Raw genomic sequence first — 25,715 nt, forward strand, 5'->3', positions numbered from 1 at the left:
AACAACACATGGAAATTAGATGTTCTTTTCCCCGTCATTCTGTATTGTTGTAACATAAAACAGTCACTCCACTCCATGCATCAGAATTTCTTCCTGTTTAGCGTGCTTCTGCAATATTTATTTAACCATTGGAACTTTGTACATACTTGAGTGCACTGCATGATGGAAAGCAAAAATGATTTGCAGATACATTGGATGAGCTTTCCAAAAGCTCCTAGAAACTTCTTGAGCAGTTATGACCACTCTGGCTCAGCTTGTCTCCAGCATTATCTTCTTAGAAAAACAACTGCAAAAGCAGAGCAGGCTCATGCTATGGGGTGATTAACCAGTGGGCTTTCTGGCCTAACTGACTCCTACCTCTAAAACATTTTTAGCTGCTGATGAAAAAGAAGTGGGCAATGGTGTTTCTGTCTCTCCAAGCACTGCACCACATCCAAGATCCATTTATTGGCTGTGTTGTAAGAGCACATAACACAGGCCTGCAACTTTCATCCTACTGCATAAAGTAACAGAATATTCTCCCACAGTACCCCAGGGCTGCAGATTTTTAGAATGCTGATGTCTTTAAACATGCCTCCACTTGGAAAAAATAAACTCACACCACCACAGATCCCCTCCACTCCTCTGGAAATCTTCCAGCCTGTCTGGCTGATACACTAGGGGAATTTGTAGTATATCTTAAAGAAGAAAAATTGAATCAATTTAATAAAAGACATCTGAGAAGGTGTGCAAGGAATCTTAAATAAGTATTCATGTCTATCATCTTCTCTTTGTTCTATACCAACAGCCTAATCAATTTGTAGCAAGCATGATTAAACATGCAGGGGAGAGATATATATTTATTTTTTTCAGTGAAAGTAAGGAAATTCATTGCAAGATAGAAAAAAAAAATAAAGACTTTTGGCATATTAAAGAGGGAACAAACAACGAGGTTCTTTCACTGTTGCAAATAATTTCATAGGACATTTAAATAATTGCTGGGGTTTGAATTATTACCAGAAAAAGAAAAAAAAGAAAGACAAATAAGAGGAATTCTCATTTAAAAATGACAGTTATCTGTTGTCAAACAAAAGCTCACTTCTCATTTAAAAGACTTTAATTTTTTAAGCAAATCCACAGAACATTTTATTGTAAAAAGCTGAGAACAAATACCTTCATTTAATCAGAAATCCAGTATTCCATCAAATTGTTTTAGTGGATGATGTGTATGAAGCAAAACTAACGGGTTATCTAGAAGGTTCAATGCTTGAAGCACTAAACGATGGAAGAGGAAGCACAAGGAGATGTGAATGCATTCCATCAATATCTTTTTACCTCAATGCGACTCCGAAGGAATTTGTGCAATGAAAAATCTTGCACTGTTATGAAACTTTACATCTATAGACATAAAAAGTGGTTTGCCATTGATTTTAGGACACCAGGATAAAGAATCATTCAGGGAGCTACAGAAAGGCATGAGTATAAAAATAAGCCCTGAAGTTTCAAACGATATTCCTCCACTGGCCTTCACTGGACACATGAGAAGAATGTTTTGCTCACTGCTTGCAATCTTGAAATGTAATCTTGGCTTTGGCTTTAAATATTTTTTTCATTTTGCAATGGTAAAATTCCTGCTCAGGTTTAGACAGTCTGACAGGTATAATTTGCACAGAGACAAATTTTCCAGTTTCTTTCATTTCTGATCCCACAATAGACAGTAAGGCTGTAGTAAGAGCTGGAAACTTTTCTCAAGTTACACCTGCTCACTGCCACAACTTAGTCTCGAGCTAACTCTGCTCCTTGTAACCAGCTCACAAAATCATGACAGATCTGCTGTCATTTCTTGCAATCCCCTTTCCCCTCATGGGGCCAAATGACAATTTGGGGACATACTCTAAAATCTGCAAGGACTGAGCTTTCTGTGTGCAAATACGATATTCACGGTCAGGATAGACCAAATGTTGCACTCACATCTTTTCTCAACTTCACCTTATTTGCAGAAGATTAGGCTTTCTCCAAAAGGTAGCATGCCTTGCTGCAAACAACCAAACCCCAAAGATTACCTTCTTAGTGCTGTAATCTGCTCATCTGTAAGTCCACCACTCTCTTCATGTATAATGTACAGTCTGTCTTTCAGCTCACTTGGTTTGATACGGAAACTTTTAAGAAAAATGTCTGGGGGGGAAACGATTCTGAGATTACTTGGAGGAAAATTCTCAAGGGAAGGAAAATAATAAAAATATTTCATATTTACCTTCCATATTTACAAAACCAAATAAATAGAAACAACGACAAAAGCAGAAAAAAAGATCAAACAGAAAATAAAAACCACTTAGTAGCTACTAACACTGAAGCAATTACTAAATGGAATCATGGAATCAACAAGGTTGGAAAAGACCTCAAAGATCATCAAATCAAACCTTTCACCCAAGACCTCATGCCTACTAGACCATGGCACCAAGTGCCACGTCCAGTCCCCTCTTGAACACCTCCAGGGATGGTGACTCCACCACCTCCCTGGGCAGCACATTCCAATTGCTAACAACTCTCTCTGTGAAGAACTTTCTCCTCACCTCCAGCCTAAACTTCCCCTGGTGCAGCTTGAGACTGTGTCCTCCTGTTCTGGTGCTGGTTGCCTGGGAGAAGAGACCAACCCCCACCTGGCTACAACCACCCTTCAGGTAGTTGTAGAGAGCAATGAGGTCTCCCCTGAGCCTCCTCTTCTCCAGGCTAAACAATCCCAGCTCCCTCAGCCTCTCCTCATAGGTCTTGTGCTCGAGGCCTCTCCCCAGCCTCGTTGCCCTTCTCTGGACACATTCAAGTGTCTCAATGTCCTTCTTAAATTGAGGGGCCCAGAACTGGACACAGTACTCAAGGTGTGTCCTAACCAGTGCTGAGTACAGGGGCAAAATGACTTCCCTGCTCCTGCTGGCCACAATATTCTTGATGTAAATACAAATACTAAATACTAATACAAATACTAAAGCAACCTTCATGTTATCTTTAAATGGTCATAGCAGCAGTCAATCAAAAAACGCATTTCTGTCAGAACACAGCCAATGCTTAAAGGAGACCTGAGATGCTGATATCACAAGGAATACAAATACTTGCTCATATATATTTCTCTTGTACTCAGATCAAGATTCAAAGTGGTCCTTTTCCAGATAACAATACATTGGTATTTTACAATATTTTTAAGGTAAAAAAAGGTAAAATTCCCCTTTGATTTGATTTTGTGTACTTGCTTTGTTTCATTTCCAGGATTCAAAAGAAGGTAGGTAGAGTTCATGCCAGAAGAATTACTCCCAAAATGAAGGCAACTTGAGCAGCAGAAGTTCTCACTTCTTCCAGACTGTCTGATATTCTAAAATCTAATGAAGAGTTTTTGTAATGTTTAAGACATCTGTGCTGACTTGGGACTGGCTCATGATGGGCGTTATGGGAGGAAAACGGAAGCAAGATGTCTCTTCCCCAAAACAAGTGAAGAGCCATTTGTAAAGCTGTTGCTACCGAAATGACTAATTTGCTTTGCCAGTTATTCGTTAATTACTGTCTGTCTCCATCTTCATTACCAAAAGATGAAGGTTAAAAAAATAAATACAAGGAAGTGAACACAGAGCATCTGCAGAGAAAGCTAAAAATCTTTAAACGCCTCTCCGTGTTGACATGAAACTTATCCTAGAGTGTCTGCTTCAACAGAACTCCTGGGCAGCACAATGTGGTTAGGAAGGAGAATTCAGGAAGGATGTGAAGATTTATGTTTTGGGTTGGGTTTTTATTTGGTTTGTTTTGCTTGTTTGTTTTTGGTTTTGTTTTTATGGGGCTTTTTTTCCCTCTAATTCTAAAAAGGAACAAAAAATTTTCAGGTTATAGGAACTTGCTGTGGCCCAAATCAGCTATTAATGGTTCCCAGGAGACTGTTGGTCGATGGAGTACATACCATTTTCCCTCTGATACACTTTCCACACTTTTAATTTTGCTATATAAGATCTAGCTTTAGTGCTAAACCTGGCAAAATCTTCTCTTTTTCCTTCTCAAGCTTTTTATGCCTTATATCTTTTGCTTTACTATACCTTTTAAACCATGCTTGTCATTGCCATAACAGAGCGCATAACTCATAGTAAAAGGTTGATTCTTAAATTGTTTACAATGTGTCTACAAACTCTTTAATATTTTCTTGAATGTTTTCAGTGGTGGAAACTAGCAGCTGCATAAATTCTGCTTTGCCAAAGGATTTTCCCAAGGCAAAATCAGGACTGTGTATATGGGAAATTGGGTCTCCTACAGAGAAACAGGCACCAGTCATGTCACAGAAGCTGGTGTTTTATCACCCACATTCCTGGATTAACAGACACATTATAGTGTCTCCCAAAACTTATTCATTGGAAATATGAGAATGTTTTTGTCTTTTTGACGCCTGTTCTCTCTATAGAGGATATGTCTACTGCAAGCCACTAGATAGATTTTAGGAAAGGTGTTGGCTTCTTTAGGAAAGATGTTGACTTGCTAGTACATGTCCAGAGAAGGGCAACAAAGTTGGTGAGGGGTTTGGAACACAAGCCCTATGAAGAGAGGCTGAGGCAGCTGGGGTTGCTTAGCCTGGAGAAGAGGAGGCTCAGAGGCCTTACTGCTCTCTCTACAACTACCTGAAGGGAGGTTGTACACAGGTGGGGGCTGGTCTCTTCTTCCAGGCAACCAGCGCCAGAACAAGAGGACACAGTCTCAAGCTGCACCAAGGGAGATTCAGACTGGATGTTAGGAAGAAATTCTACACAGAGAGTGATTGCCCATTGTAATGGGCTGCCCAGAGAGGTGGTGGAGTCACCATCACTGGAGGTGATTAGGAAGAGACTTGATAGGGTGCTTGGTTTAGTTGATTAGATGGTGTTGGATGATAGGTTGGACACAATGATCTTGAAGGTCTCTTCCAACCTGGTCTATTCTATTCTATTCTATTCTATTCTATTCTATTCTATTCTATTCTATTCTATTCTATTCTATTCCACTCTACTCTACTCTACTCTACTCTATTCTATTCTTTGCATTTTCTCTTACATTGGGCTTGAATTTAGTGTGTAGATCTTCTCTCAGAACTTTCATTTTCCCTTGTGTTCAGAAACTCACTGAAATTCTCAAGAAACTTTGACCTCCTGGCATTTTGGAGCTTCATCATTTTATTTGTTAATTTTAGAGCTGTGGTTTGCAGCACTTGCAGGAAGATTAATCAGAATTCCCTGGATCAAATTAACTTCTGCTCTAAGTAATGTCCATTATAATAAGTATGTGGCAAAAATATAAATCTCACTGATGGGACTTTAAGGATAAGATTAAGAAACAGATGCTGAATGTCTCAAGAATAAGAACAGGATCAAAAGCAAGAATTTTGCTATTTCACAGTATCACAGTATCACAGTATTGCTTAGGTTGGAAAGGACCTCGAGGATCATCGAGTCCAACCTATCAACACAGACCCCATGCCTAGACCATGGCACCAAGTGCCACTTCCAATCTCCTCTTGAACGCCTCCAGGGTCGATGACTCAACCACCTCCCTGGGCAACCCGTTCCAATGACGAATGACTCGCTCGGTGAAGAACTTCCTCCTCACCTCGAGTCTACCAAAACCAAAAGAAAGAAATTTCCTCAAAGAAACTGCAATAATTTAGCAGATAAAAGTGTTATTACAGGATTCTTTTTATCTGCAACAGCACTTTTGTCTCACTCACTTCCTTTTAACCCTTCAAATTGTTAGTCAATGGGTGCAATCATTCCAACAAGCTATCTCCACTTACTGCTCCCCATTAAAACTTCATGTGGTCTCCAAAGTATATTATTTCTCATCAATACTCACAGAGATGTGGAATCACTAAAACTGCAACATTAACTGTGCAAAATTCTTTATACAGGTAACATTTCTTAAAATGGCACTAGGTTAGAGAACTTTTTAATTTTTTGAAAGCCACTTCTGTAACAGAAGTCATAGTCTTTGAAGAACATTTATTTTTGCTCCCTTAATATCTCCCACTTCTCATCAAAGTAACTTTTATTAGTAAGACTGTGTGTTGAACTGCTTCATTAGCTGTGAAAGACTGTTCTGGGTCAGGTCTTTGGTAGAATGATACTTGGGATATGAAAGGGAAGGGTCCTGATCATAGTCATTCATGACAGCCATTTACAGCCTAAGCTATTGGCCATTAAAAGGACAAGAGAAGTCTTGAGACCTGACTTGCAGCTGTCTCAAAGGCTTCTCACATCAGCCCATCTACACCAGATGACTATTCTTGAACTCAATGCAGGAGAGAGACTGAACACTCTCAAGGTACTATGCAGTTATTTCTGTTGACTTCTTTTACTTAGCCAGCCCACAAAATTTGAAAAGTCTTTAGTTTGCAGTCTGCCCTAAGACAACAGCATCACAGCTCTATGGCATAGCCACATGTTTTGTACAAGTTGCTCTATGTGATGAAGAGCAACATTTAGAGCATCTGAGCCATGAGGTTTGTCCTTACAAAGGAGCAGAGGGGCACTGCATTGAAAGATGATATAGGCACAGGCTTGTCTGCTTATTGAATGGCAGAAAGTACAAATAGAAAATGCACACTGAGCTCACCACAGGCTTCCAGATAGGAGTACACAATTCTTACTTACTGAAGTTATGTGCAATTTTTGCATCTAACATGATGTGTTGATTCACTGAAGATTCATTGCCGGAAAACACCATCATGTCCTGCATCTGGAACTGATCACAGAGTCTGGATACATCTATTTTTCTCCTGCCTGGGTCACATGATCCCCAGACAGATTTTTGAATCTAAAAACATAGGAGTGACAGGGTAAACAAAAGCCAAAAGAGCAGAGTCACTGTTTCATCCAAATATACAGAAGGGCATCCAGGTTGTTTCCTGGCACAGTTGTACTTTTCTGATAACTATACATGTAATATGAGCTATAACAACTTCCCCCCCCCCAACAGTTTCCATCACTTTCATCCTCACCTTATCACAAGGAACAACATCCCAGTGAAAGGCTTTGGTTCTCTTTGACCCCTCTGTTCTCCCACTGCAGGGCTGTGGGAACACAGGTGGGGCTGGTGGTACTTCTGCCTTATTGATGGGAAGTGGAAGAGGTGGTGATGCTGGGACTGCTTCCTCCTCTGCAAGCTTTGCCTGGAGGCTTGAAGACTTGTTCGGACTGGTTGTTGCAGAGTTCACCGTGACATAAAGGGTCTCTTCTTTCTGCTCATTCATTGGTACAGGAAATTCCTCATAATCTGCTTCAGGGAAGATGCATCCTTGAGATCCCTCCTGCGGCAGTGAGGCATCGTTGCACACTGAACAGTACCTTTCTATGAGAGACACCCATTCCTTCTGGAGTGTGCTAGCATCCACCATCCTGCTATTTTGAACAGTACAGGGTATTCGAAACCTGAAATTTAAGAATGCCATATATAAGTGCAAGAAGTGTAAATAACATGCTGACTAATACAGCCACAGATATTTCTTAGTTAAGCAGAAAGATGTTCAGCAGCTTTACTTGTCAAAGGAGCCCGGTGCTGCTGACTCTGACCTTTTCAGACAGAGTTAATTGCTTACATGTCTAAGGTTAGAGAGCTGAAGTTTTGCCATGTATTGACTTTGTGGTGCAGTTGCCTTGTAATTCCTTTTCCCCACCTTGGGGGAAGGTGAACCATGTGCTATGTTTTATTGTGTTTGTTGCACAAGCTACTCAGAACCTGTTCATACATCTGTCCCATCAAACTGAATGATACATCTCCTCATTGGCTCCTGACACAGCAACTAGGTAAGTCTTTGTGGGCAGTATTTCAGCGCATCTTCTCAATTCCATGACATGGTACCTTCAATTCCTCCTTAAAACACTTATCACATCACTGCACAGCAACAGGAGGGGTTATCTATGTGACTCAGATGACTTCATTTCTCCACTGTTTCATTTTGTTGTGACGCATTGAGATTCCCTGTTGCCTCTTTTCAGTTATTCTGTTTTAAAAACTTACTAATTACCAACTATACTTACAAGTAATTGTGTTCTTCCATCTGGACTGAAAAAGTACTGCATCCATTCTCCTTTTTGACACTCACATTACCACCTGATAAACGAATTGTATTTGTAATAGGGTTTGCATTCTTCTTCTGTCCTCCCAGATCTATGGAATATAATGTCAATTCTCCTTCACGTAGTTGTACCAAGTACCTGAAGGACAAGGAATGGAAATACAGTTCATTCTCCACTGACTACTTGTTTGCAGAAGCCTTGTCTTTGTTAAAGCATTCTCTGATGTCAATAAGTCTCCCAATCTTTATGGCATCTTACATGAAACAGTCAGAAAGTGTCAATATTAAAGCATAAACATTTTGAGACAAGGATTTCTTGCTCTTATTCTGACACATAAGTGAACTGTGACATAAAACTTGAAGTTCCAGCCTGTCATGCCTAATGAGAATGCTAAAATTAAGGAGATCTGACTATTGACTGAAAATCACCCAAGTTCTGTTAATTTAATAGCCACACTCAGTCCCTTCAACTCTGTTTATTCCCCTCATTTTTTGGGCTGCGGGTCCTTTCTACTGTGAGTCGTTAAAGGAATTCACTGTGGGACTGAGTGGTGCATAATATGCCAAGGCTTCACAGTTTGTGTGTCTTCCCCATTTCACTGCCACTGAGCGATAAACAAGTCACCATAATATATCTTAGTGTCCAATCTTATAGTCAAATAACTCTCCCTCTTGGAAATATCTCTATGCATGCTGGATCCTGGTCCCCCTCCATTCTCACAGGTCACTTGGCAGGAAACAGTCAAAGGATTCTGCTCTCAAGGGCTTCTACCAGAAATGACTGCGCCAAATTTTTGATACCTGTTTAAATGACACAATAATCCTGGCAGAAATATCCTGGCCGTACACAGCTTCTATTACAACAGAATCATCTGCTTCAGTCTTTCCTATAGAGCTCAGCTCTGCTGCTCAGATCAAAGCTCTCACATTGAAAAACAAGTGGGGGGGGTGTTTTTTTATTCTTATTTCAGCATTTGCATTCTCATTTTTCTTGAGGGTTGCTGCGTTTCTTTATCATTCTGACAGTTCTATCAGAACTTTCTTCCCCTGCGCTCTCTCTTCAAGGTGGGGCTAGTTGATTAAGGTGTACTGTGAGGAATTTAAATAAGTTTAGCTGCTCCAAAAGAATCCAACATAAAATATAAATTGCATCTATTCCCATAAAAACAGTCAAAGTGATAAGAATTGTTTAATGGAGTTGGCGGTTATATTGATCTCTCTTTTCTTTAAAGCAGGGACTTATAGTTTCATCTGATCTCCAGATGTTTCCACCATTATTTACTTTGAAAAGAAAAATGGAAATAGAAAAAAAGAGAGAGAGAGAGAGGATTAATATCAAGATGAAAGCAACAAGGGCTTTGCTTCAAAAGATAAACAAAAATCAATTTTTTGTTTGTTAACAAACTTGTTAAATGTTGCAAGGTAACAAATCCTGGGACACACTCGAGGATAGCGTGTACAAGACATACAGTGGTAGCCTTTTAAAAACAATTAAAATCATTTTCTGTGAGCTGTGAAGTCTTTTGAGATAATTGCTTTGTGCAGATAATTGCATTGTTACTTTTCTTTTTCATTAGATTTTGCTAGACAGATGTGGGATGTTTTTTTTCTCCTTTGATAGTATAAGCAATTTCCTGGTGCCTTAAAAGCTGACCTAGGGAAGGGTGGGTTGTGTGCAGAATGGGTAGCAAGCTATGTAAAACCATTGTGGCTGGTTCACTAGTTCAGTAACTGAAGAAGCAGAAGGAGAAGTCATGCCTATTTGTGATGGTTCAGCAGCTGAATGAAATGCTGGTGTAAGTCCTTTCCCTACTGAATACTGATTTCTGTCTCTGAAACCACCGCCCCATTAGGCCACCATGGTTGATCACCCCCACAAGAGAGAAGTTCAGAACATTATGATGATGAATTCTAAATTTGGGGGCAACCATTTGGCCAATATGAGTCAATGTTCTCTAGCAGTGCTCCTATATTCCCCTGCTTTGCAAGTCCTTTCCCTTATGACTGAAAATGCAATATAAGTTTAAGATATACACATAAAGAAGTCCTACCATTAAAATAATTTTGAGCACCCTCACCATCATATACTTGTGTTAACAATGCACACAGCAGTCTCTAGCACACACCAGAACGTCGTTTTGCTGGCCATCACTATTGTACTACCAGGTAATGTCAGTGTTTCAATCACAGGCAGATTTGTCATAGTATCATAGTATCATAGTATCATTCAGGGTTGGAAGGGACCACAAGGATCATCTAGTTCCAACTCCCCTGCCATGGGCAGGGACACCCCTCACTAGATCAAGCTGGCCAGAGCCTCATCCAGCCTGGTCTTAAACACCTCCAGGGACGGGGCCTCGACCACCTCCCTGGACAACCCATTCCAGGGTTTCAGCACTCTCATGGTGAAGAACAGTTTAACTTGAAAAAGAAATTAATTAACTTATTATCAGAAATTTTGACTGAACAACACAGAGGTCTAAGAAAATGCAGCTCATACTTCACCCATTCAGTGGAGGTAGAAGTCTTCTGTTGCAAATCCAGGAGTCCTTCATGTATCACGTCACATTCTGCAGGTCTTCCAGAGCTGACCTCATCTGATTTCTTATGTGAATTGCTCTGTATAACTCTGCTCAGAAGGTATGTTATCTATATAATAAGTGTCAGTATATTTTCCATGTTAATTCCCTTGAATAAGATATCAACAAGTGGATTTTTCAAGTATAAAAATCATAGACAAAGACAACACTATAAGAAGCAGCCAAGTAAGTGAAATAAATAGAGTCTTGCTGTGATGCTGAAATATTTAAGTGCAATTTGGGGTTGTGCCCACAGTTCTAAACCTGTCAGGGCAGAGAGAATATAACTTTGTTCTGGAGAGGTTACTGTAAAACATAATTTTACTTTAATTCACATACAAAGTGATCCAGAACAAGGGTTTTGTTTGGCTCAGCTCAAGCCCAGGTAGTACTTGATTGATTTAGTTTAAAACCTCACCAAATCCAGCAGAAAAATGAAGGCTTACCAGCTGAAAATAGCATGGATTAAGGTGGGTATGAATCTAAAGAGCTCTTTTTGTTATACAGGACCACCTTTGAGCGGTTTTGCTGCAGAATACATGCTCCTTTTTGAGCTTTTCTGCTAAATGTAATCTATTTTGAAAATTAAGTTAATCAACCGTGTGGCACTGTTCCTCTGGAATAAAAAATGTTTCTACACATGTAGTGAGCTATTAAGTTTCACAAGGAATGAATCCCCCTGCAAGCTTCCCCTTAGAAGGGGTCAGAGCACAATCACAGAACTGCAGAAACATTCAGGTTGGAAAAGACCTCAGGATCACCAAGTCCAACCGATAACCCTACTCTACAAGGTTTACCCCCAAACCATATCCCCAAGCACCACATCCAACCAACCTTTAAACACATCGAGGGTTGGTGACTCAACCACCTCCCTGGGCAGCCCATTCCTATGCCTGACCACCTTTCCATGAAAAAATGTTTCCTAATGTCCAGTCTAAACCTATCCAGTCACAGCTTGAGGCCATTGCCTCTTGTTTCATCACTAACTAACTGGCAGAAGAGACCAGCACCAGCCTCTCTAAAACATACTTTCAAGTAGTTGTAGACAGCACTGAGGTCTCCCCTCAGCCTCCTCTTTATCAAACAAAACAGCCCCAGCTCCTTCAGTCACTCTTCATAAGATTTATTCTCCTAAATTTGGATGAGAACTGTTCCAAGTTTCTTGGGAGTTTGTATCTCAATCCAAATTGTGTAGCTGGCTTCAGCCTCTGAGGAGTGGGGCGACCTAAACTCCAAGCCCTGATCACCCCTGAATGCACTGAATGTATGTGTTCAGGTGAAAAGCTGGTGCTAATGTCACCATGTCAGTTTCTTCAATTTCTGCAGAGTCTGATTACACTAACTACTTGCAATATGTAATAGAACCTAGAACTCCAAAGGAGCTGATACCTCCAAATGAAACACCTCATACAGGACCTTGCAAACTGAATCATTTAATTAAGCATATATCAAGTTGTACCTAGGCTGTCTTCCTCTGATTTTTTTTTTATCAGTTTGGTGTCTTTTGATGATAAAACATTAACTATGGGGTCTTTTGCTTTTCACAGCATTGGCATGGTATCAGTCACTCTTAAAAGCCTGCATTTCAATAAATATCTTCTACATAGAAAAAAATCTCCTCAGTAAGTTTCAGTTAAGATTCAGTTATGCATGCCATCAGCTTTTATCTGCTTGTCCCTGATGAGTTACTTTCAGGGTACACTTTCATATTGTGTCTTGAGCTAGATTCACATCTTCAGTCCTAGTGAACTGAGGCAAAATGCTAAGGCCAAACTTTACCCTGAGCTAACACTCCCTGTGTTTTGTGTACAAACATATATGGAATATATACGTCTCTGTGTGCACAATGCACAGCACAACAATTCCCTTTTATGACTGAGACCTGCTGCTTACCTTCCTTTTATCATCAAGAGACACTGCTTCTAGCTCATAATCTTGTCGTCCATGAAACACAATGCTGAAGCGCCTCCTTTCAGTATCTTCCCAGGCTTTGACTTGGGAGAAAGGGAACTGTTTCTTAATAATCCCTTTCTCAATGTTAAAAATGGTCTTTGTGTTGAAATCAATCTGGAACAGAAAGTTCTTTGTTACTTGATTCCACTGTTTCTCTTCACTGAAAAGGGATGACAGCATCCCCAACATTACCATGCAAGGGCATTGAGATAAAGGACCAGTTTTAGTATATGTGATAAAGGACCAGTTTAGCATAAGTATCTATCTTGCCAATGAATAGAGTAAAAAATGGCATTCCATCAGAAGATACTGTACTATATTTGTTTTAGTTACAATATTCATTGTAACTGTGTTTCCCTATCTCTTCTGACCAATATGCATCCATTTATCACTCTGAAATATTATGTCTTCTTAAACCCTCCTAGTCTTATGCAACCCAGGGCAAGAACTTCTCAGTCAGTAGTAGTAGCAGCACAAATTAGTGGCACAACCATCTCAGCAGTGATATAATTACTAACTGTTTCAACCTATGCCCCTGTACTAAAATGAAGAGCAAAGGTGGTTGTTTTCCATGTCTGGAAAAGAGGACACTATAGAGAAATTACTTTCTGGTTTAATTACTGTGTTTTGGTTCTGATGTTCCCTAACACAGGCTTTTGTCTGTAGGCATACATACACTTATACATACAGGTGAAGGGAGCAATGGTAATAGCCAATAAAGTTATTTTATTGCAGTTTCGCAGCTATAGCAATTAAAAATTGCTTGCTTCAAAATAAAATCATTCTTCCACTGCACAATAATTGTTTGCTTCAAAATGAAATTGTTATCCTTCTGCTGCACAGTCTATATTTGCAGAATTAAAAACTCACGCAGAGAGACTCCAGTATCTGTTCTCTGTGTCAGTCCCTGCTGAGCAGAAGCAACTTTGTTGATACAATAAGATGTAAACGTTTTCTGACTGCCCAGCTTCAGCAAACATGTCCCACAGAGAAGACAAGAGTCACAAGAGTCTCAGGTCTTGACTGAGTTGGATATTTATCTCTCATAACAAATGATTCTTGCCATCCTTCATTTCTATAACGCGGACCACGCCATCCAAATGCTAACGCTGTGGCCTTTCCCTATGTCCTGTTTATAGCAGGAAATCCCCAAAGCAGAACTATTTTCATTATTTTCTCTTATTTTTGAGGGCTGCTGCTAACTAGAGAACTGGAGTTAAAGTACTTCAAATTCCCAGACTGATAACTAGCACATGTGATATAGCATGCTTCAGAATTGAGAATTGAAATAGCTACCTGCAAAATTCGTTTCTGCCACCGATAGTGTTTGTATTTGTAGATAATGAAGTTAAATTGTGAGCCCATTAGCAAATCCTGTGAGTCCTGAAAAACAACAGAAATCAGCAGTACGTCCAACACTCTGCTAGTTTTGGCCCACTCAAATCCAATGGTGTTCTCCCTCAGTAAACAGTGTTCAAACAGCACTGGAGGCTTTGTGGAAGAGCTCCACATGGAGACACAAAGAAACAGCCTTGTGATCTGATTTTCACAAGCACTACATTTCCACAAGTCCTGATGAACTAATGAAGGGATCACAGCCTGGGAAAGCAGAGCAGGAAGCAGGGAGATGGGAAAGAAAAGAGCAGAGCCCACAGAATTTTGCTAACCTCGTTTTAAGACATGCATGCTAGCCTACAAAATGGGCTAAGTAGCAAACATGAACTGTATGGGATTTTAAAGCAAGATACTTACAGATCCTTGAATGCAATGCAATAAAATAGAAGATCTTTGTTCTTTGGTATTACATGAAGGGATACAATTTGTTGTCTGGTCACTTACAGTAGCTCTACTGTAGACAGGGAAAATTACTCATTTTTCAATCTTCAGGAAAGTGCAAGGAAGGGAAGGTCATGATCAATCAATATTAAGTTTGATTTTGTTCTAACAATTAGCTGTCATAGAAACTTTAATACAGCAGAAGTAGAAAAGAAATTCTTTCTCATCTTAATCTGGGAATAAATTTCTATGTTCTACAGTCTTATAGTACTGAGTTCAGTATTTTTGGTGACTGCAGCTCTTCTTCAAAACTTCCACTGCTGTTTTATTAGAATTCATTATTATTTTTCTCCTTCTAGTTCTTTCCACCAAAGAGACAGCACAGAAGGTTATTTTTTGAAGTTCCATAATGCACTAGGTTTATCTCAAAATCACTATCAGTTACCGGAGTGAAAAAAAATCAGATCACGTCATTAGCACATCATAAGGTTTCACCATTTCCTGGCACTGCTCTGATTGGGAGACTGGTTGCAAAATCTGGAGCAGAAGGGGAAACTGAGCACAAAGAAAATCTCTAATAATCCTCTGATGACGCTTCTGTAGTAACGATGAACAGAGGTTGCAGTAGGAAAGACACTGGACAGGGACTACAGAGAGTACAAGGCTGAAGTACCAATGTACATAATTAACATACTCCTCATTCTCAAATCATTTTCACAGTATCACAGTATCACAGTATCACTAAGGTTGGAAGAGACCTCAAGGATCATTGAGTCCAACCTGTCACCACAGACCTCATGACTAGACCATGGCACCAAGTGCCACGTCCAATCCCTCTTGAACACCAAACCAGTTTTATGCACTGATTCTACTTTTGCCTGGCAGCAGGTCAGAGCCAGACACAGGCAATGTTAGAACTGAGTCACACCGTCCAAGGCTTCATACTTTGTAGCCAGCCATTCTTATGTCAGTGCACAGTACTGAGATGTCAGATCCTCTTGTGGTGACCAGTCATGCTCCGAGGACAACCCAACACTAGAAGACCCCTCAAAGATTAGATCCAGCATTTTCCTGAGATGCTTTGTGGTATCAGCCCAAGGATTTTGCTCCACATTTATTGTTCCAATACTTGAAGGTACAGTTGGAATAGTAAAATTCATGTGGATGCATCTGATCTTAACTACTTCATCCAGGTAATGACAGCAGTGTCTGCAGCATCTGCATGAGATATCCATTCTGTATGATACAGGTAGCATTAGCCAAGAGTACCTGACATATTTGGTGATAAACTGGAGTGTACATGCTTGCAAAAGTTGGGACTGAATCTTTGAAAGCGATAGAGACGTGCTCCTAATGCTCAACCAGGCTTTCCAGAACACGCTGAAACATTTGAATGTCATACAAAATAGATCAAAGGAGTGACCTTACCTTTTCAGCATGCCCCTCTTTCTGTGCCAAATGCAAAGCTTCTTCAATGCTCACTTCTTTATTTTTCACCATGTTCATAATTTTGAGGATTTTTTCTTGGCTTAACTGAAAAAAAAAAAAAAGGGGGGGGGGAAGAAAAGAAGAGTCAATAAAATGGTTTTAGACACTGGTTTTTTTTTCATCTGACTATTGAGGATACAGAGTGCTTGTGACACTTACAGCTACGGTATCTGCCATAAAATTACAATTTCATTCATATTTTATGTTCTATCGACAACCTGCCCAGCAAATATAATCTCCCTTTGAAACCTGGGGAGAGCCTACAAGATACCAAATGCACAGGGGCTTTTACAGGTTTAGAAGATGGGGTAGTAATATTTGGAGACAGAACTGCCAAGAGGAAATCTTTTTTAGTTAGAAAATCTGGCAAGATGTTAAAACATCAATTTTGCATGCTTGCCTGTGTCTTACCCTTAGTGTAGACCACTGCATACAGACCACATGAAAGCAAAATCAGGACCATTCAAAATTTTCAGGGTGAAGGGGGGAAAAACTGGTGTTGGCAGCAGTAGCTACAGCTGTCAGGTGAACCTACTGAAATGCCTTAACAAGCCAGCATGACACTGCCCCTTTCTTCTACTAAAAAAGGAGGTTGTGCTGTCAGTAAGATTAGACATAAATTTATGTCACTCTGAAGTCAACCAGTTAGGGATTGCAATGAGAAATAGGAATCAAGCAAAGCAAAAAGCTAAGTGGAGTAACCAGGGGCTCAGAACTACAGCTGCTTGCACTGTTGATAAAGCCATTTTATAGACTTTGCAGAAAGAATAAACAAGCTCCCTTTGAGAGACACCAAAGAGTTCCCTTGTGTGATATCCATTCCTCAATAGTAGCAGAACTGGGAGTTTGGAAGAAGTGTGTAGGTTTTACCACCAGAGCTCAGGAGCTTGTGGGTTTTTTTATCCAATAGCTTAGCTACAACATTCAATTAGCTACAACACAGAGAGTTTCCTATCCCCCTGGAGAATGCCTTTACCACCAGGAGCTAAATTACTACAGTAAAATATTTCTTTCAAATTATCCTTGGCAAAGTCTTCCATGTAAAGATCCAGGTAAAGAACCCACTCCAGGAGCATTGCCCAAGCTGTGCAGAAGAGAGGGGAAGGGGCAGAGGAATTGTTTTGGGGAACAGGAAAGGATCTTCCCTACATCCTCAATGCAAGAGCTGCCAGGAAAATAACATGTTCTGCAAAAGGAAGCTCAAAGCATCTCAGCATTGCAAGCAAATCTGAATCTGACTACACCAAGCGTGAGTCACAAAGATCTGGAGGGGGTTTTGCTGTTCCTCACATAGGAAAAAGCAGGTGAAGAACTAAAGACAGGTATTTCTAGAGCTAGGTCTGCTGCCCTCTGAAACTCATGATTGCTACTCCCAGCAGCAGCCACCAAGCTGCTTCCCAGGCCTGTGAGGCAGGCAGGGCAAGGCAGGCAGCAGGGCTGCAGCTGTTTGCCACCCCTAGCACCTTCCTGTCCTAACCATCTGCTTGCTTTACCTACACCTACAGTTTTTCACAGACTAGCGGCTTCTTTGCTAAAAACACCAGCAAAGCAGCCTTGCAGCAGAGCAAGGTCCTCTTCACCCATCCAAGCACCACAGGCTGTTGGCACAGGTCTGATGGGCAACACAAAAATAACTGGTGAGACCACTGAGGTCAGGAACCAGTAAACCCACAGGTTCTCTCTTTTTCCAAACCACCCTACATGAAATGCACTTAAGCTTACCACATTTCTAACATCTCAAGCAGTTTCTGATCAACAGATGCATTGTATGTTTTTACAGCCTACAAATAAAACTGGGAGCAAAAGAAGAAGAAATATTTTAGTTTTAAAGCCTTGGAATTTTCAATGCTGATATAAAGGTAACCTATGGCATAGCTCCCAGCTGCAAATAGTAATGTAAACAGTGAGGAAAGAATGAAAACAGTCTGATAACTCATTCACACTTGCTGAGGCACAGAAGGGTCCTACAATGACCTCCACATTCTGTATTTGGATCTTAAATGGCCATATATTTACACCACACATACACTGTACACAATTAGATCTTAACAAGATAATTCCCCACTGAACAGGCTCTGTGTAAGCAAAGAAGTGTACAGATACATTTGAACTGAAAAACAGTCTCCTAGAGGCTCAGCTCTGCCAGATTCAAAATGCAAGATCCTATTTGTAGAGATAGCAATTCTTGATAGGAAGCTGGATAGTATTTTTGCAACTGTTAGCCCTTTTGTATGGAGAGGGGTTCCAAGATTCTGCAGCACAATGAGGATGATAACATAAATATAACATCATAGCCTTTATGTCAAAGACACAGTTGGATTAACATAAACAAGTGAATTATTTATTTCCTTCACTTCAGCACAGCAGAACAACAGTAAGTAAGCCCAGCTCTCTTTTGAATCGCGTGGCGTTGTCCAGCCACACAATATTTTGTGCACATGTGCAAGAGTGGCCATGAAAACAAGTTTCAACTTGAAAAATACAAGGCTTTGAAATATGGGAGGGTTTGCTAGGATATAGATAACATAGGTCACCACCCCTGTTCTCAGGCAAGCAGGCTTCATACTCTGCAGTGCCCTAAGCACCAGGTATTTTAAGGTCTCTCTTTCTGACCAGTCTATCTAGGACCAGGAGTAAGGCTGGAAGAGTCTCCTTAGGGAGGCTCCTGTAACCCCATCCCTGGAGTGGTTTAAAAGACACAGAGAAATGGTGCTGAGGGACACGGTTTATCACCTGGCTTGGCAGAGTTGGATAATGGTTGGACTTGATGATCTTAAAGGTCTTTTCCAGCCAAAATTATTCTATGATTCTAAAAAACTTTCCCCAAATCCCCTTTGTCTACCAAACCCACAACATTTTGATGTAATTCACAGCGTTTCTCTTTTGCCTTGCTAAACGTTTTCAAAAGTCTGAGTTTTTCCTTGGGGGAGTGAGGTATTTATTTTTTACCAAAACAAAACTAAACAAAACAAAAGGCAGAAGTCAAGGGGGTTTTGGCTCAGTGAAGCCAGAGGAAGTTTAGGCTCAAGGTGAGGAGAAAGTTCTTCACAGAGACAGTCGTTGGCCATTGGAATGTGCTGCCCAGGGAGGTGGTGGAGTCACCATCCCTGGAGGTGTTCAAGAAGGGATTGGATGTGGCACTTGGTGCCATGATTTAGTCATGAGGTCTGTGATGACAGGTTGGACTCAATGACCTTTGAGGTCCTTCCAATATTGGTGATTACATGATTCTGTGAAATACTGAACTCTTCATTCTGCTTACCTTCTTCAGTGTCCTCTTTAGACTAGAATGAGATTGTGCCCAAGACACCATGACAAGGAATGCCTCTTAATTTGCTTAATATTGTATGAAATAGAATGTTTGCAACAGAGAAGCAAATCAGGAAGGTTAGTCACTAAGTTAGGCTAGTGACAGTTAATGCATTCCCCAGAGAGCACACAAAAGACAGTGCTTGGTACAGGCTATTTTTAACAGCACCCTGTTGTTTTAATGTCTCTTTTAACCCCCTTTCTCTCTGCGCATTTGCAAGCAGGAGGGAAGCATTTTAAAAGACAAGAGAGGCTAAAAAGGCACTTTTCAGCTTATGAGAACTGTCGAAATTATTTGTCAGAAGCCTGCCTGGTTTGCTCAGGTTTTTGACAGGCACATATTAACATGGTATTTTTACTTGCAAACAAGATTTGAGCAACAAATCCTGACCTTTATCATTTAATGTCCATGGGGCTTTTCTCTCAGCACGTCACACTTTTTGTAATGCTCACTTCTGGTTATGTGTTGGTTATATTTCTTTTTTCCTCACAAATAAGCCATTTTTGTCACTGTTACCCACCAAAATGCCACTAAGTCAGATCGTGTCACATTGCCTAATTGAATGCGACCGGTGCAACCAAACAGAATGGGTTTTATACAAGATCAGATAACAAAACTTGGCTCCCCAAAAAAATCCTTTAAATGCTTCTATTATAAAGCAAGCACATTAAGGAAATACATGAGATTGTGTTAATAATGCATTTGTTCACCTGCCAGGTTAAAGAAGCTTGTTTTACACAGATTAAAGTTTCACCACCCAGCAAAAATTCAGTCTTGACATGTAAGTGAGTTGAAAGAAAAATCAGCTCTCACAATTGTAGGAAGAGTGTGGGGCTGCAGGCATTCTCTGCATGCCCATTACTCTGCAGAGTGAGGGTTTTTTTGCATTTTTGACCTAGACATGGCATAAAATGTGTTTAGTGGTGAGATATGAGACTTCTGGCTTGTTCTTGGGCAGCTGCCAACATAGCACTCCACATGACCCCTTCCAGGGCTTCCTGTCACCCTCCCTTTACCCAGCACATTCTCATAGGAGGCCCTAGCAGGTATGGAAGGTTTTGCATGTAGTGTCCTCGCTGTGGAAATATTACTCCAATGACTCCAGAAAGGTTCCCATACCTTCTGAGCATCAGCCAAGAAGGAGTTAAAGCCATGTCTTCTGAGTCATTCACAGCTGATTGAGCAAAGCAGTGGAAGGCATGAAGAACATGGGCAACCTTTCAAGGATAAGACACGCTAACATCTTCCCTGTGTCTCTTCTTTCGGCTCTCACCCTTTAACAGACCCTTGTTCACCTTACCCAGTAAAGCACAGGATTAGTGTGAGTCCTATGCAGTCAGTGGAGTTACCTGGGCTTCTCCAGGTGATGACTCACCACATGTCAGACCTGTCTAATTGTTTGAATTTTTTTCCTCTCTATTAGCAGAAGAATCCTTTCTCTCTCTTCTTCAGCAGAAGGATTTGAGCTACACAGTTTTTTGCTCAGCTTATTCTTATTCTGTGGACCATCTTACCTGAATCATAATAATATGACAGCAATGTAATGCAAAAAGACTCCTGGAAGGGGGGGTGGGGGTGTGGGGGTGTGTAAGCCTATGAAGATGTAGAGCAAGAAACCTGGCTGTCAGTCAGCCATACACATGATCCCAATTATTACAAATAGTGGCATGATTCAGTGAGACATTATTCTGGGTTTACTTAGGTGAAGATCATAACTAATATGCACCCAGCTCTATCATTTCCTGTGACAACAAAAGCAAGTCATGCAGAAATCCTGCTCCCTATACAAATGAGGAGAAATTTTTATTCAGGTCTAGTCAAGCTTTTCACTGTTGAGCATTCCTTACACTTGTCCTTATTAAACATTACAGTGTTAAACATCCTCAACCACTTGCTGCAAGAAGTAAGTGACAAACCAGTTCCTGGCTGCTGTGATACTTAGAAGAGAAGGCTGGACTGAGAGGGCTCCTTCCTCATTCTCTGCTCTCCACAGTAGCATCTCTTTTTAGCACTGCTAGGATCAATGCTCCAAGGATCAAAGGGGCTCAGACCAGGAGGGGAGAGCCAAGTTGTGGCTACATATTGCTTTACAGAGACCTCATGAATTTCTGGACATAAATCTTACTGAATGCTAGCATTGTCTGCACAAAACCAAAAATCTTTTTTAACATGAATGCCTGGCATTTTTTGTCATGCACAGGGTTATATTTTCATTCATTTTGGAGTCCAGTTTTTTTTAATGCAGCTTTTAATAATAGAAGATTTTTGTCTTCAATCCAGAGCAGCAGGATAAAGCTACTTTGAGGTTAACCTTCTGGGATGCTACTTTGAGGTTAACCTTCTGGGATTTTCTGTTGACTTGGTGCCTTCCAGCTACAGTTCACAACACTTTCTGTAAAGCAACTACTATGTAGAAGCTTAAAAATAAGTGCCAGGATATAATGCAGTGATTGACCTGTGATGAAATTTCAAGCAGCAACTTCCTTTTCCAAGCTGTGCTTTTAAAGAAAACACTTTCTCTTTTTTTCACCTTTTTATTACTTTCTTTCTGTTCTCTTTTTAAGCTTAAGGCACTGGCTTAGTTACTATGGATATTTGTCTTCCTCACACTGTTCTGCTGAACTGCACTCTGCCTGCATGTTGAATATGCCATTCAAGTGATTTTTAAAGACAGCAGATGAAATCTGGTTTGCTGTAAAAGTTCCAGTCTGGTGCTATTGACTTTCATCTCCTCACGTATTCACTTTTACCGGGCTTGAACTTGGCCCAAAGGGTACTGAATGATCAATATATTTACAGAAGACTGTCTTCTATGATTGGGGCATCTGAAAAGCCTTCACCTGTAATTTCCATGAAATATCAATACAGATGACTGATGTGATATTTTTATGGGGCAACAGCATTTTTTGCAGCCATTCATAGAGATAGGCTAATATTATTCATCAAACAGAGCTGCTATTCATCAAACAAATTATCCTGCTGTAATAATGTTTTGCATTATTTGTTCAGATCCATATCTGGCTGAATAGTGTCTGTCAACGTTTATTCAAAGAAGGAGGAATTCAAACAGTAGCTTGATTTCCTGAAAACAGTTAATTCTGTGACTTTCAGTAGGAGCTGGAGGAGCCCAAATATACTTTATTATTATGTATTGATAGAAAGGTATAAAAAGATTAAATACAACAGCAAAAAAAATCTCAGAGGGCTAGTCTCAAAAATATTTAGCAACCTAAACCAGAAACTGGTGCCCAGTGACCCGTGTATAGTGCAGCCTACAATGCAAGATAGTCTACCCACTTCCAGTTTTGCAAATCTTACTGAAGGTTCTCACTGCCTAAATATTTCTTAAAGTTCTCCCTGAAAAACTGACAATTTATAGGTCTCACATGAAGAAAATGCTTCAGAGTTTTCTTTGATCACCACTTAACAGACCAGCATGAGCCCCCTCCTGCTCTAACAGCCCTCGGAACTTGTCAGGAAATGACACTCAGAAAGTAATTACCAGAGTTTCACTGTGGAAACTCAAAGGATAAATTGAGTAGTGTAGCACAGGAGACTGACTGGTTTGTACTATTTGGTGTTTCCAATAATGATCTGGCGATGGACTAGAGATTTTGCTTATTAAATTTGCTGACTTTGACATGAAGGTGGAACGAACTTCAAGCGGATTGCAAAGGGGATTCAAATTCAAAACAAGTTTGCCAAATGAGAGAAGCAATAATAGACAGCAAGTGAAAAAAAATCTTGAAAGAGGTCAGCAGGACTTACTAGCTTCACAAGGACAGGGTGAAGAACCTTTTCCTCAGAAAAAGACCCAGAAGTTACAGCAGCTTACAACATGATACACATTCACATCATGCTGCCACAATAAAAGTGAATATCCACTAGGAGATTATAGACAGCAGCATAGTCTACAAAACACAAGTCATCTCTCCACTACTCAACACTGATAACACTGTAGACTGCTGTCTACAACTACCTGAAGGGAGGTTGTAGCCGGATGAGGGGTGGTCCCTTTTCCTGGGCAGCCAGCAGCAGAACAAGAGGATGCAGTCTCAAGCTGCGCCAGAGGAGGTTTAGGCTGAATGTTAGGAAGAAGTTCTTCACAGGAAGAGTGATTTGCCATTGGAATGGGCTGCTCAGCGAGGTGGTGGAGTCACCATCACTGAAGGTGTTTAGGAAGAGACTAGATGGGGTGCTTGGTGCCATGGTTTATTTGATTAGATAGTGTTGGATGATAGGTTGGACTTGTTGATCTCAAAGGTCTTTTCCAACTTGGTTAATTCTATTCTATTCTATTCTATTCTATTCTATTCTATTCTATTCTATTCTATTCTATTCTATTCTATTCTATTCTATTCTAGTGTGAGAAGTTTTCCATGTCTCCAGAAGAGAATTGGACACATTGGAGGAGTCCAGATCAGGACAATGAGAATAATCAGAGCTTTGGAAAAACACAATTTACAAGGAAAAAGGGGGAAGGGCTGGCATTTCACAGCCTAGAAAAGGCTGGGGAAGTCACAGTCTTCAAGTAAACAGCTGCTGCAAAAGGTGTGGAGGAGGTTGCTCCCTATATGGCAGGACAAGGAAGAATTACAGATGTATGCAGAGAGACACCTCAGTGCATGCACCACAACACAGTGAAACCTTGACATATCTCCTATAGCTTGCAAGGATCAAAATGTCAGCTGTCCCATTCACACTAGAAGTAAATCTGATCAGAATGCTGCAGGAAATGGGCAGGGAAAACATCCATGGAAAGCTGTACATCATGACTGGTATTACAAAGGCTGGAAGTAGGAAAATGAAGGATTTCCTAGTGGGAACTAGTTTCCACCTTGTACTAATGGTTCAGGTAATGAGTGGCAAACATGTTCAGTTTTCATATTTTTTTATGTGATGACTAAGTTATTACTAAGTTTGGTTTATTCCCTCTTGCACCCTCCCTTTATTTTCTTCCAAACACTGGCCTCCACAAAGACAAATCACACACAAAAATAACTAACAAACTAAAGAAATAAAGAAAGTTAATCTTAAAAAAAAGAAAAGAAAAATAAAAGTAACAATTTTGTGTGATAAGAGACTGGCCTGCTGAACACTGCTGTCAGCTGAAATTAAGTGGGTGCAATCTGATTTATCTATACAGAAGCCGTTTACCTTTGAAGCAGCTACTGTGGCAACATTTTCAAAAGCATTCAGGAATAGTTTTACACCAGGCACACTTGGTGCAAGAGTAAAACTCTCACTGACTTCAGTGCCCTGTCACCACAGAAACAGGCATGTCCTGAGCATATTAAATGATATTTGATTTCAAAACAACACTGAAGTCTAAGTTTACCTCGCAGTTTCTTGCTGTATTGGGGTGTCATTTGAGTGCTATACTACAAAATGGACTAAAATAGAACAAGGAAGGCAGTTTTCTAAAGAAGCATTCCAGTTTGTTACTATAATGATGTTCTGTGCCTATAGTTACAGTAGTTAAAATAATCCACAGTGATAAGAACTAACAAGGATTAACATATTTGCTTATTAACCTGATAGTCCAATTAATTTTGCAAAGAAACAAAGATAACCAGACTATTTAACTGTGACATCTAATTCCTTTGGAGGAAAGCATGCATCTCTCCGTTCACAGGCTTCTGATCTCATCCTGTGCCCTAATATCTTGTAAAAGAAAGACACATATCAAGCAAGAATTGTGCTGCTAAATGTATTAAATGCTGAATTAAAGTAATTTCATTATAGTCAATGTTTATCAGACCTTACTAGTAAAACACCTGCTAAGCAAACTCAGTATGGACAATGCAACACTGATTTCATGCCTGTTTAACTGAGAATCCAGGGTCTCCACGAATTTTACATTAATTAGCTGGAACATTTAATGAACAAACTCTTCATTATGTTCTAATCAAAACAGTGTCTGAAAGCTTATGGAAAACCCCCTCTGAGCATCCATCTACTGATCATTTCTGACCTAACTTACACACACAGAGGTTCCTGTTTGTTAATCAATCAAATTAGTGAAATATTTATGTAAGGAGGAGTTATTCCTCCTTGCCACTTTCCTCTTAAGCTCTGACAGATTTATCATAATACAATCTTTGTCTGTGTAAGTGTTTTTGCTAGGTTCTTAGTATCTCCCCACAAAAGTACACTGCATTTTCCAAACACAGTCACCCTCCTCAGGATCACTTAGTAGGACCTCTATTTATGCTGCATCTTTGAGTCCTTTCTTAAACTCAGGAAACAATTTCCCTTCAAAAATATGCTTGGCAGTATTCATTCTGCTCACAGTTACAAGAACTTGGATGGTGCTGAGAATGAAACAAGACAGATGAAGTTCCAAATGGCTCAGTAGCAGGAAACTTAACTGAGGGATTTCACCTTTGTGAGGGTGATGGGGAAGAAATACCCCAGGATGTACTTCACCCATGTCCCACAGGCATTTTTTATCTTCTGTGTCTAATGAGGTACTTCCCATTTAGTAGCAAACATATGAAAATTCACTGCAGCCTCCCTGGGTCTTTTGATCTTGCCTCATACATTAAAGGGGCAATTT

General features: G+C 40.2%; 1 protein-coding gene across 4 annotated transcripts in view; it reads right to left on the reverse strand.

The window, feature by feature from the left end:
* The window catches only part of LOC137446903 (uncharacterized), a 43,349-nt gene that overhangs the window by 14,826 nt on the left and 2,808 nt on the right, over positions 1-25,715 (reverse strand). For 3 of the 4 annotated variants that reach the window (XM_068149974.1, XM_068149972.1, XM_068149973.1), the window contains exons 2-9: positions 15,787-15,891; positions 13,879-13,965; positions 12,523-12,696; positions 10,551-10,699; positions 8,013-8,189; positions 6,974-7,403; positions 6,627-6,789; positions 2,043-2,154 (exon numbers count right to left, since the gene is read on the reverse strand). In XM_068149974.1, the coding sequence (XP_068006075.1) occupies positions 2,043-2,154; positions 6,627-6,789; positions 6,974-7,403; positions 8,013-8,189; positions 10,551-10,699; positions 12,523-12,696; positions 13,879-13,965; positions 15,787-15,891 (1,397 nt within the window). Of the gene's footprint in view, positions 1-2,042; positions 2,155-6,626; positions 6,790-6,973; positions 7,404-8,012; positions 8,190-10,550; positions 10,700-12,522; positions 12,697-13,878; positions 13,966-15,786; positions 15,892-25,715 lie in introns of those variants that run through there. The other variant, XM_068149975.1, reaches the window with a different exon arrangement.

This window comes from Melanerpes formicivorus, unplaced genomic scaffold (assembly GCF_026170545.1).
Source record: "Melanerpes formicivorus ecotype bairdi unplaced genomic scaffold, bMelFor1.0.p_v2 SCAF_19, whole genome shotgun sequence".
Lineage (NCBI taxonomy): Eukaryota > Metazoa > Chordata > Aves > Piciformes > Picidae > Melanerpes > Melanerpes formicivorus.